The sequence below is a fragment of the Solanum stenotomum genome, chromosome 3 (genome assembly GCF_019186545.1).
Source record: "Solanum stenotomum isolate F172 chromosome 3, ASM1918654v1, whole genome shotgun sequence".
NCBI lineage: Eukaryota > Viridiplantae > Streptophyta > Magnoliopsida > Solanales > Solanaceae > Solanum > Solanum stenotomum.
This window is the reverse complement of record NC_064284.1, coordinates 22,058,626-22,068,622: the sequence shown is the minus strand read 5'-3', so window position 1 is coordinate 22,068,622 and position 9,997 is coordinate 22,058,626. Positions and strand designations below refer to the sequence as shown.

Sequence of the window (9,997 nt, the reverse complement as noted above, 5' to 3'; positions counted from 1 at the left end):
TAAATAATTTCTTATTCATAATAATGGTCAACATAACTATCTAGCCTGCATGTACCTACCTTGTAGTCCAATTTCTTTATTTTTTTTGTTCTTCTCAAAGTAAAGGCACCTATGATCATTGGATTGTTCAATATATATGTGCTGCTAGTTGAGGGAGAACTCAACATGTATAATAGAAATGGAAGCAAATACAACAGACAAGGTATTGGCTTTTGCATGGATAGATTTCTTCAACTCAAGTTTCAGGGATATAGAACCAAGTATTATGTGTACCGTACAAATAAAGGTAAGCAAAGCCAAAATCTTCAACATAGACTAGTTCAAGTTCTCATGACTAGCACCAAAGTGTTATTCAATTGTTATCTGGCATCAATGTTGGGACTCTCAGTAGTGCATAAAAATGTTTTGCTCCTAAATGCAAGTCTGACGTCCATAAAGAAAATTAATGAACATGAGATAAGATACATGCAGGCAGTACTTGACAACATTAAATCAGATAGCATTTGCATCAAGTTTCCTCTGTTCTTCCAACAGTTGTACCTGCATGCTATGTATCCACCATGGCAAATGTTCGCCAGAATGAAAGATATGACAAGGAAAACCCGCAGCCGCTATCCTTTGGGTGCGCACAGGTAGAAATCCCGCGCAATAGCTCGCAAACCACACAAGAGAGGTAACCCACACCAGGCAAGCCTGGTGTGATGAGCTCGACCCAGAAGGCAAACTCCTTGCTTTCGTTGGCAAGGTGTTCCGAACTTGAGACCTGCGACATGAAAATCCCAAACCTAAACCACTTGGCCACCCTTATAAATGTTTTTTTTCCTCACAATTCATTTCTAAACATTATTTTGGGCCCAAATGCTACATGTCCACTGTTAATTCGTCACTTTGCTATGTCATTGCTCATTGGCGAGTGGACACACTTTATATTTTCAGTTAGTTGTCAATAAAGTGTATAATAGGTATATCTTGAGACCATACATTCTTCTCCTGGAACCAGAAAGAAATTGACTCGAATATACAATTTTTGTTCAATAATATTTGTTCATTATTGATTTTACTTACTTCTTAAAAAAACTCTAAATAAAATGGTAACTTTACTATCTTACCTTTGAATATACTAAATATAATGTCTTAAAAAATGTAATAGAGAAATGACTATAGTTAACGATAACGATAAATTAGGAACTAAGGAGTCCTTTGGTTTGAATACAAGTTATGATGAGATTAGTTATGATGAAATAAGTTATGGTAAGATTATTTCTTATTGAATATTTGGTTTGTTATATTCAAAATAATATGCATTCCATAAATTTTAAGAACAAATTATCTATTTATAAAAATACCCTTCATGAATGTGAAAAGCAATGTATAAAAGAAGTTTAAAGGATATCTTTGTCATTTATCTAATAAGTTATTCTGGGATTATTATACCACACAATGAGAGAGATAACTTATCCCGATACTAATTTATTAATCCCGAATAAGTTATCATGAACTTACCGACCAAACAACAAATTAAATGGCACTATAATTTAATCGCAAGACTATTTGATGTTATCCTTCACACCGAACATCCCCCAAGTGTGAAATTATCTATTGATTTCATAATGTGGACAAATATTATTGATCATCCAAAATAATATAGTGAACAACTATTGTTGTATCTAGAACTAATCTCGTAGTTATTACAAGTATCGTTTGATTAAATAATTATGGAAGTATGTGTTAGTTTTTAGTTTAAACAAACAAGAAAGGAAGTCTAAAGAAGAAATTTTATTTCAACAAAGTAGGAAGGAAAACAGAGTATTATCACTCAAAAACACACAAGTAGCTCTTATTTCACGTTTTCATGGTGAATTCACAACAAGCCAAAACTATTCTGAAGCAGACCTAATGGGCTTATTACCGACAACAAAACGCCTAGCATGATGCCGACTCTTCTTTTTACAGCCATCAAGAGAAACAGACAGCTCATAAGGAGGTGCATCAGAAGCCAACCATTGTTCCACATAGAATATGGTTTGATTACACTGCATGTGAGGACCAGTGAAAGTTGTCTCAACATAATCCAAGAACCATCCATGGTGGTCACCAGATCCATCAGAAGTAACATTAAGTCTGCAAATTGGTGTGCTAAGACATTTGCCTCTACCAGTGAAGATATCCACATTACCCCTTTCGTAGTAATCATAATTTGGACCCATTAAACCCCACTTTTCAAGATCTGGAATCCATACTGATTTTCCAGAAGCATCGCCAAGTGTAACGCTGATTTTGGAGTCAGTTCCACCCTTTATGATTGAACCAGTTCGAACATACAGAGTATACACACACTCTTCCTGCAACACGTACATTGTTAATCAATGTCCAAATACTCAGGAATCAATTCACGGGTAATGAAATGAATAGTACAGATTCAGATCTCAACGAGCAGGGATCTAAAAATGCAAGAAAAAAAAAAGCAGGCGGAGGAATGGAATTTGGATGATGAATCAATAGTATTAGAAAAGCAATGCAATCAATAGTGAAAAGCAATTGGAGTGAAATCAAATCAAATAAAATGAAACTCGATCGATCTAAAAGTTGGAATAGAAAGATGATGAATAGTGAGTTTCGATGGAAAAGCATTAAATGAAATGAAGAGGGAGGGACTTACAGATGAACCAGCCGCAGCAATATGAGCTGAAAGGAAGAAAGTGAAAGCAACAGCAATGAGCAAGTGGAGACTCCTCATTTTCTCTTTGATTGGCTTCCTCACAGTGGTGGTAGCACACTCCATTATAAGGGGGCCGCGTCATTACAGCTTGCTCTACGAAAAAGTCAATAGCCGCCCCCCCCCCCCCCCCNTGAGCAAGTGGAGACGACTCATTTTCTCTTTGATTGGCTTCCTCACAGTGGTGGTACCACACTCCATTATAAGGGGCCGCGTCATTACAGCTTGCTCCAAGAAAAAGTCAATACTCCCTTTTTTTTCCCTTTTAAATTGGAATTAGCGGTTGTTATTAGAGGGAACACACTTTTATTAGTTAATTATATTCTCAACAAATATCAATATAATAGTAATAGTTATTACTTTTTTAGTAAATATTAAATAGCAGTTTAACTGTCCATAAACGTAAATTTTATTACCCTTTCTTTTCTTAAAATAAGAGGGTTGATTAAAAAAATCTATTAATTTTGAGGTAAATATGAATTAATTCACTTATTCTGTCATCACATGGGCAGATTTATTTAGACCATACTTAAAAACTGCTTAATTAATGTTCACCTACTCCATCTGAACATAATTTATTTAAAAATTAGTGAGGATAAGAAGATCGACACTGCTGTCATAAACAGTATTCATGGTTTAGGTGAAAATCTATTCAAATCAAATCAAATGAATTAAATAAATTAATCGTATTTGATTTTGATTTAGTTTGATTTTATATTTTTAAAATTTGATAATATTTGATTTGATTTTGATGTTATTTGAAAAATTTGAAGAAATAATCAAGTTGAGTCGAATCGATAAACTATGTACATATTTTTTATTATTATATATACCTAATATATTAATATTATATGAACTATTTAAGTTTGACCATGAATTTGGATATGAAAAAATCTAGTTTTTTGAAAAAAATATATTATATATTTGAAAACTATGTGAAATGAACTATAAGTCACAATAATTGATAATTTCTAATATTTAAAAGATGTATGCAAAATTTACGATAAAAAATATACTTGTTTGAATTTCGGAATTCGAAAAGTGACACATAAATTCGGGTGAAGGGAGTACAAAGTTAACCAAAAATTGTTTATTCCTCATTCTCGAATAAAATGTTAAAGCTAATGAAAATGATTTTTGCTTCCTGTTTTGAAGAAAATGTAAAGTTTTGTTAAAGGATATTTCTTTTTAAGAAGAAAATAATAAAAAAATACAAGTTATCAAAGTCTTTGAACGTTTAAAAAAGTGGCATACCAAGCTAAAAAAATGAGGGAGTAACATCGCTTTACTTTTTGGTAAAGTTTTAAGCTTCATTCAAGAATTTGTTAGCCTACCATTTTCATCATATCCCAAAATATATATAGCCTCACTAGGGTGACGATTTCATTTGAGCTTTGCTTCACACGTTTTATTAGATAGAAGAAAAAAAATCATTAATAGCTAGACACCATCTATTTCAAAACTTAAATCGAATTAAAGTTATTAATTTAAATAGTAATGAACTTGAATCAAACTTAATCCGAATCCTATTATACTCGTTCTTGCTATTTAATTGCAATCTATATCACTTAAAATAAAATTTTCATATCACACCTAACAGCAATAGACATGGAACAAATTAAGAAATTTTGACCAAAGTAAGCTGAATTTAAAACCAATTCACCTAACTAATACGTTTTTTAAGTTTTTTACCAAAGTAGTATAAACGTACTTCATAGTAACGTTTTAGGTTATTTTTATTATAAAAATTCAACGGACAGAAAAGCTGACGGATCTGACGACGTTAAATGAATAAACGTTACTATGAGTAACATTTTAGGTGTAGAACGTTACTCACAATAACGTTTATTGAGAATCCAATCACATCCAATCCTGTAAATTCAGAATGAAATCCTGCAAATTTAAAACGTTACTCACAATAACGTTTATTGAGAATCCAATCACATCCAATCCTGCAAATTTAAAACGCTACTCATAGGAACGTTTTACACCTAAAACGTAACTGTGAGTAACGTTTTAGGTGTAAAACGTTACTCACAATAACGTTTATTGAGAATCCAATCACATCTAATCCTGTAAATTCAGAATGAAATCCTGCAAATTTAAAATGTTACTCGTAGTAATATTTTACACGTAAAACGTTACTGTGAGTAATGTTTTAGGTGTAAAACGTTACTCTGAGTAACGTTTCTAAAGAATCCAATCACGGGCCTTCGACTCCTGCAAATTTAGAATCGAATCCTGCAAATTTAGCTGTAAAACGTTACTATGAGTAACGTTTTACCTTAAAAACGTGATTGTTAGTTACAACACATGTGATTATAAAATAAATGTTGTTGTAAGGAATTTTTTGCATATTCCAACAATATTCATCAAAACTTACACTTGTGTTGCCCATTGTTAAAATAATATTCACAAAACTTCATCAGGTATGAATTAAATAAGTCAAATTTATCATATTATGTAAAGTTCTTACTATAGCTTTAAAATTATTTTTCTAATTTATTAATATTATTTTTAAAAAATATCTTATTTTTATGTGTAGGATAAAGATGACGAGCTTTGAACATAATGTGATGGTTGCTTTGTATTGGGGTGGCGAAATAATTACGGATATGAACGAATTTAGGTATACTGAATGTGCTAGAATGATTATTAGTATGTCTACCTCAACTAACTATGTTGAATTGGTTGGATTGTTGCATGAGAAAATGGGAACAAATAGTGAAAATATTTATATGGATATTTCTGGAAAATATTTATATGGATATTTCTGGAAAATATCCATGTTCAATTCAAGGTAACAATACAAGGTTCATTGAGTTTAAAATTGAGAATGACCAATCTTTGTTACAATTCCTTTTCATACATCAAAAATTTGCGGATAAGATTGATATAAATGTCTTGGAGATGTATGTAAAGTCCAAATCAACAGATCAAAATGTTGTATTTCAAGTTAGTGGTCATCATGGTTATCACATGAATTTATTGGCTCAAAATTATGGCTTTACCACGGCCAATCAACCTCATTTTGTAGAACCGATTGTTCAACCACCATTCCAACAATTGTCGATGGATGGTCATCGATGATTTGGTGAAGGGTCAAGTAGTCAAATGCATATTGATAATAGTCACAGAGATTATGAGGCCAGGTAAAACAACAAATCTATATTTTACTGAATTTTAGTGTAACAATTTAATAAGATAATTTTATTGTCAGTACACATAAATTATCTCTTATTTATAGAATAAATAACCTTTTAGAGTATAAATTATCGCTTTTAAAACAAGCTTCTATAATTATAATTTTGCTAAAATAACCTTTCTCAACAACATGAGCCATCCTATCAGCAACACCACCTTTTCCTCGCCTACGAACAGGGGAATGTAAATGATCATCATGTACCTCATCTCTTCTATAATCGGCTTGTACATTAATCCTATCAGCCTCGTGCACATATGTCAAGCATTTTTCTCCTTCATTCCGGACCATTGCACGAAATATGTATAAATTCTCCATTGATGGCTGATCACCAAGTGCTCTCGCTCTATCAACCATGGAATGAATATGACGCACATACACAAAGATCAATTCTTTTTCTAACAAGCATTTTCGATTCTTTTTTCTAACAGATGCTCAAACAAAGATCAATCTGAAGCACTTATATAATATTTTCTAAGAAAAAACATACGTAACAATTTTCCAAGTCAATTTTTTTTAGAAGAAGTAATATTTACCCTGCCATTGATATATCCTCAAAAGATAAATCACAAACACACATAATCTAATACATACCATTGTTTCATATGCCGTTGAATTTGGTACATAACGTTCTTGTTGTTGAGGACGCTGAGTAGGATTACCGATAACAAGACGAGTAATGCGTCTGAACCAAATAAGGTAAGGGTCATCATATCGAAGTGGTTCACGATTGAACGGTGCATCACAAATATATTGAAGTCGTTGGTACCAAAAAGGCAACCGTTGTGCATGCTCCAACTTCCAATTTGTATTTGGTCTGCCCTTACGATCATGGTGAAAATGTGTGGCGTCAAATAGAAATGGAGTTGGTATCGTTTGTTTCAATCCAAATTGTCTCATAACTCGATCAAGCAAGTGAACCTCGACGACATCCCAACAAAAAATTGGAGCTCTAACACGCCATATGTCTCGTCCAATTCGACAATAGTCAGGAAGATTCTCAATTAAGTCATCCGAATATGGTTCCCAAATAAACTACATAAAGAGAAAAGAAATGAGTTTCAACTACAATATATACATAAAAAAATTAAAAAAAACATGTATACCATCATACCTGATCCTCTGTCATGGAATCAAGTGCATCCCTAAAAACTTTCAACACATGCTTAGTGGTATCAGTCCAACTAAAATGTGCAAACCATCTAGTAGCACGTGGACCCCTAGGTAAACTAGCAAGAAAATTATTTTTGGTGTCCCTTTGTGCTATTACCTGAGGTTTGAGGACAGTAACTCTCTCTCATGCCCAAATCTAAACATAATATATAAATATATAATTATGAGATTATAAACTAGAAGAAATATTTATAAATAATTGATGTAGTTATTAAGTATACCTGGAGTAGTGGTAGAAATCCAGCTATCTCATTTTGGTTACTCTGTGAAGCCTTACAGAGAAAGCGATACAAGCACGCTAAGGTTGCACTACCCTAACTATAAGAGCTAACTACACTGAGATCCTCGAGCATAAGAAGGAACATAAGCTTTAAATAGTTGCCAGATGTATCTGCCATCATCATACCAGCAATCATCCAAAACATGTAATATCTAGCCATTTGATTGATCATATCTTGTGTTGCCAAGTCATGTAACTGTAGTTGCTCGAGCATATGTGCATTAAGTGCAGTTACCTTGAGGCTACTACGGTTGAAGTAAAACCTAACAATCTTTGACAAATATTTTGCCAATCCCCTATGGTCCTTATCGACTCATCACCAAGTACTAGATCACCATTCACAGGTAAGCCATACAACACTTCTACATCTTGCAAGGTGATTGTCGCCTCACCCATCATAAAGTGAAACGTATGGGTCTCAGGACGCCATCTCTCTACTAGTGAAGTGATCAAGCTACGATCAATACTAGGTCGATTTGATCTATAAACACCATATAATCCTGATAATTCAATTACTTCTAAGACTCGTGGATGAATGGGATATTTCTTTACGAGGTCCCAAAATTTTCCATCACACCTCCTCGTATTTAAAATCATATTAATATTTCCATCCCATATATCCCGTGACCTATAGGTAAGTTGTTGAGTTAATACTGACGGTTCAAGCGGACCGGGATCTAATTGGTATGCACTATAACCAGCCATATACGTATCTATTAAAATGAAAAACACGTATGAAAGTAAATTAAATATTAATGTTAGTTCAAAATATTACAAGCAAATCAAAATAAATGTACTTTCACCTAATGTTTCATTAAAAATTTGGAAAATGAACTCAATTTTAGTAGAGGCCGATTGCAGGTCAACCTATTATAGTCTTCCATTCCATTTTCATATGAACATTTTTTTCATTGTTTCTCTTTGCATCAACAAGATGCATCAATTCAAAATGAAAACACAACATACAAATCAGAATTTCTTGAGTGATTATTCTATATAACCAAAACGATGTAAATTCGAGAAGATAGAAATTCTAAAATTCAAGCATTCCCTCTACTATTTTGTAAGGAAAAAAAAACATACCTCAAGGCTCTAACACAGAAAAACTAACTTGATTCCAAGCTTTTCGAAAGATTTATAGCCATAATTTATCATGAAACTCGATATAACAAGAAATCCCCAAAACTGATTTTGAAATAGAAGAGCTACCGTTTATCCACGAAATTAGGTTTTGACCTGAACTAGGCCAATCAAGAATCAGTGAACAGAGCATACACATGAATAAAATATAACATTCATACAGGGATTCAAAGATAAAATTGATGATCTCTCCGTCTAGTTGCAACAATAACAGTTAAGGAAAAGAAGGCATGATACAAGACATGGTGGAGTACAACACAACAAAGATTAAATTGCTTACTGAGAACTCTCGAGTCACCAGTGAGTTGAATCTGAGTGATGCTGGGGTCGTTGGTATTCCGATCAATCGCCGCCAAGGGTGACTACCTTGCTGCAAAGAGAGGAACAAGAACGTCAGGGAGCTCGATTCGTAGCTGCAAAATCTTGGAAATGGACTTGGACACATACCTGGAAAGAAGCTGAAAGGGCTGAGATGAAGTGAAAGAAGAAGGTTTCTCAAAACCACCATAGTTGTAGATTTGGACTAACCAATGTATTTTGGAAAGTTCCTTCTGTATTTTCTTTTGGTATTTTTGTTTTGTTTGGATGGTGACATTTGTGGATATGAATGAATAAAAGGTCCACGTGACCACAATTCACTTTTTTTTTTAAAAATGTGGGCAACATTTTACACTTAAAACGTTACTCATAGTAACGTTTATTCATTTAACATCGTCAGATCCGTCAGCTTTTCTTCCGTTGAATTTTTAAAATAAAAATAACCTAAAACGTTACCATGAAGTACGTTTATACTACTTTTGTAAAAAATTTAAAAAATNATAGTAATGAACTTGAATCAAACTTAATCCGAATCCTATTATACTCGTTCTTGCTCTTGCTATTTAATTGCAATCTATAAATTTTCATATCACACCTAACAGCAATAGACATGGAACAAATTAACATACCAACACAACAAATATCTCATGATTTCAATATAAAAATGAGGGGAAAAAGGCTTGATATCCCTCAACTTTGTAATTTAACTTTACCATTATTATAAAAGTGACTCACATATACTTCTACACTTATAAAAGTGGCTCACATATACTCTTCTTATTTAATGAAAGTGAAAACATTAATTTTACATAATTATTTTTATTTTTGATTTTTTAAAAAATAATGTAAAGGGTATATATGATTCTCTAGTAAAGTTTCAGATATATTTGATCTTTCTCAGACACGATTTTTCTTTTTTGATTTTTTTTATTCAATGGCTAGTTTGAATTTTTAAATATCTCCCTTATAAATCTATTTGCTTATTATTATTTGAGTTTTTTATTCTTATTTAATTATTTATTTTTCTTTCATTTTTAGTGTAAAAATATGAGAAATAAAAAGAAAAAAATTCTTAATAGAAAAAGAGAAAAATTGAATTTAATTATTTTGCGGCTATATGATTATTTCAAGATTTTAAATTGTATATTCTAAGAAGGTTTACGTATAA

The 9,997-nt window shown here is 32.4% G+C and overlaps 2 protein-coding genes across 2 annotated transcripts; both read right to left on the bottom strand.

Moving 5' to 3' along the window:
- Positions 1–1,762: 1,762 nt before the first annotated feature.
- Positions 1,763–2,819, bottom strand: LOC125860626 (PLAT domain-containing protein 3-like). The gene is made up of 2 exons (XM_049540622.1): positions 2,660–2,819; positions 1,763–2,342 (listed from the first exon to the last, which is right to left on the bottom strand). The coding sequence occupies exons 1-2, from the start codon at positions 2,780–2,782 to the stop codon at positions 1,878–1,880; spliced, it is 588 nt and encodes a 195-aa protein (XP_049396579.1). The 5' UTR covers positions 2,783–2,819; the 3' UTR covers positions 1,763–1,877.
- A 1,757-nt stretch (positions 2,820–4,576) lies between these two features.
- Positions 4,577–7,604, bottom strand: LOC125858773 (serine/threonine-protein phosphatase 7 long form homolog). The gene is made up of 6 exons (XM_049538578.1): positions 7,313–7,604; positions 7,033–7,138; positions 6,513–6,953; positions 6,038–6,335; positions 4,755–4,810; positions 4,577–4,609 (listed from the first exon to the last, which is right to left on the bottom strand). Exons 2-6 carry the CDS (start codon positions 7,045–7,047, stop codon positions 4,577–4,579), a joined length of 843 nt encoding a protein of 280 aa, XP_049394535.1. The 5' UTR covers positions 7,048–7,138; positions 7,313–7,604.
- Between the last annotated feature and the right edge of the window lie 2,393 nt (positions 7,605–9,997).

Excerpts from the sequence above, each read along its gene's own strand:
- LOC125860626 (XM_049540622.1), bottom strand. The coding sequence starts at position 2,782 with ATGGAGTGTGCTACCACCACTGTGAGGAAGCCAATCAAAGAGAAAATG. Across the intron at positions 2,343-2,659 it reads TTGCTGCGGCTGGTTCATCT|GAAGAGTGTGTGTATACTCT; the intron begins GTAAGTCCCTCC and ends TACGTGTTGCAG.
- LOC125858773 (XM_049538578.1), bottom strand. Across the intron at positions 6,336-6,512 it reads CAACGGCATATGAAACAATG|AATCGAAAATGCTTGTTAGA; the intron begins GTATGTATTAGA and ends GTTAGAAAAAAG. Across the intron at positions 4,610-4,754 it reads GATTCTCAATAAACGTTATT|GATTTCATTCTGAATTTACA; the intron begins GTGAGTAACGTT and ends TTAAATTTGCAG.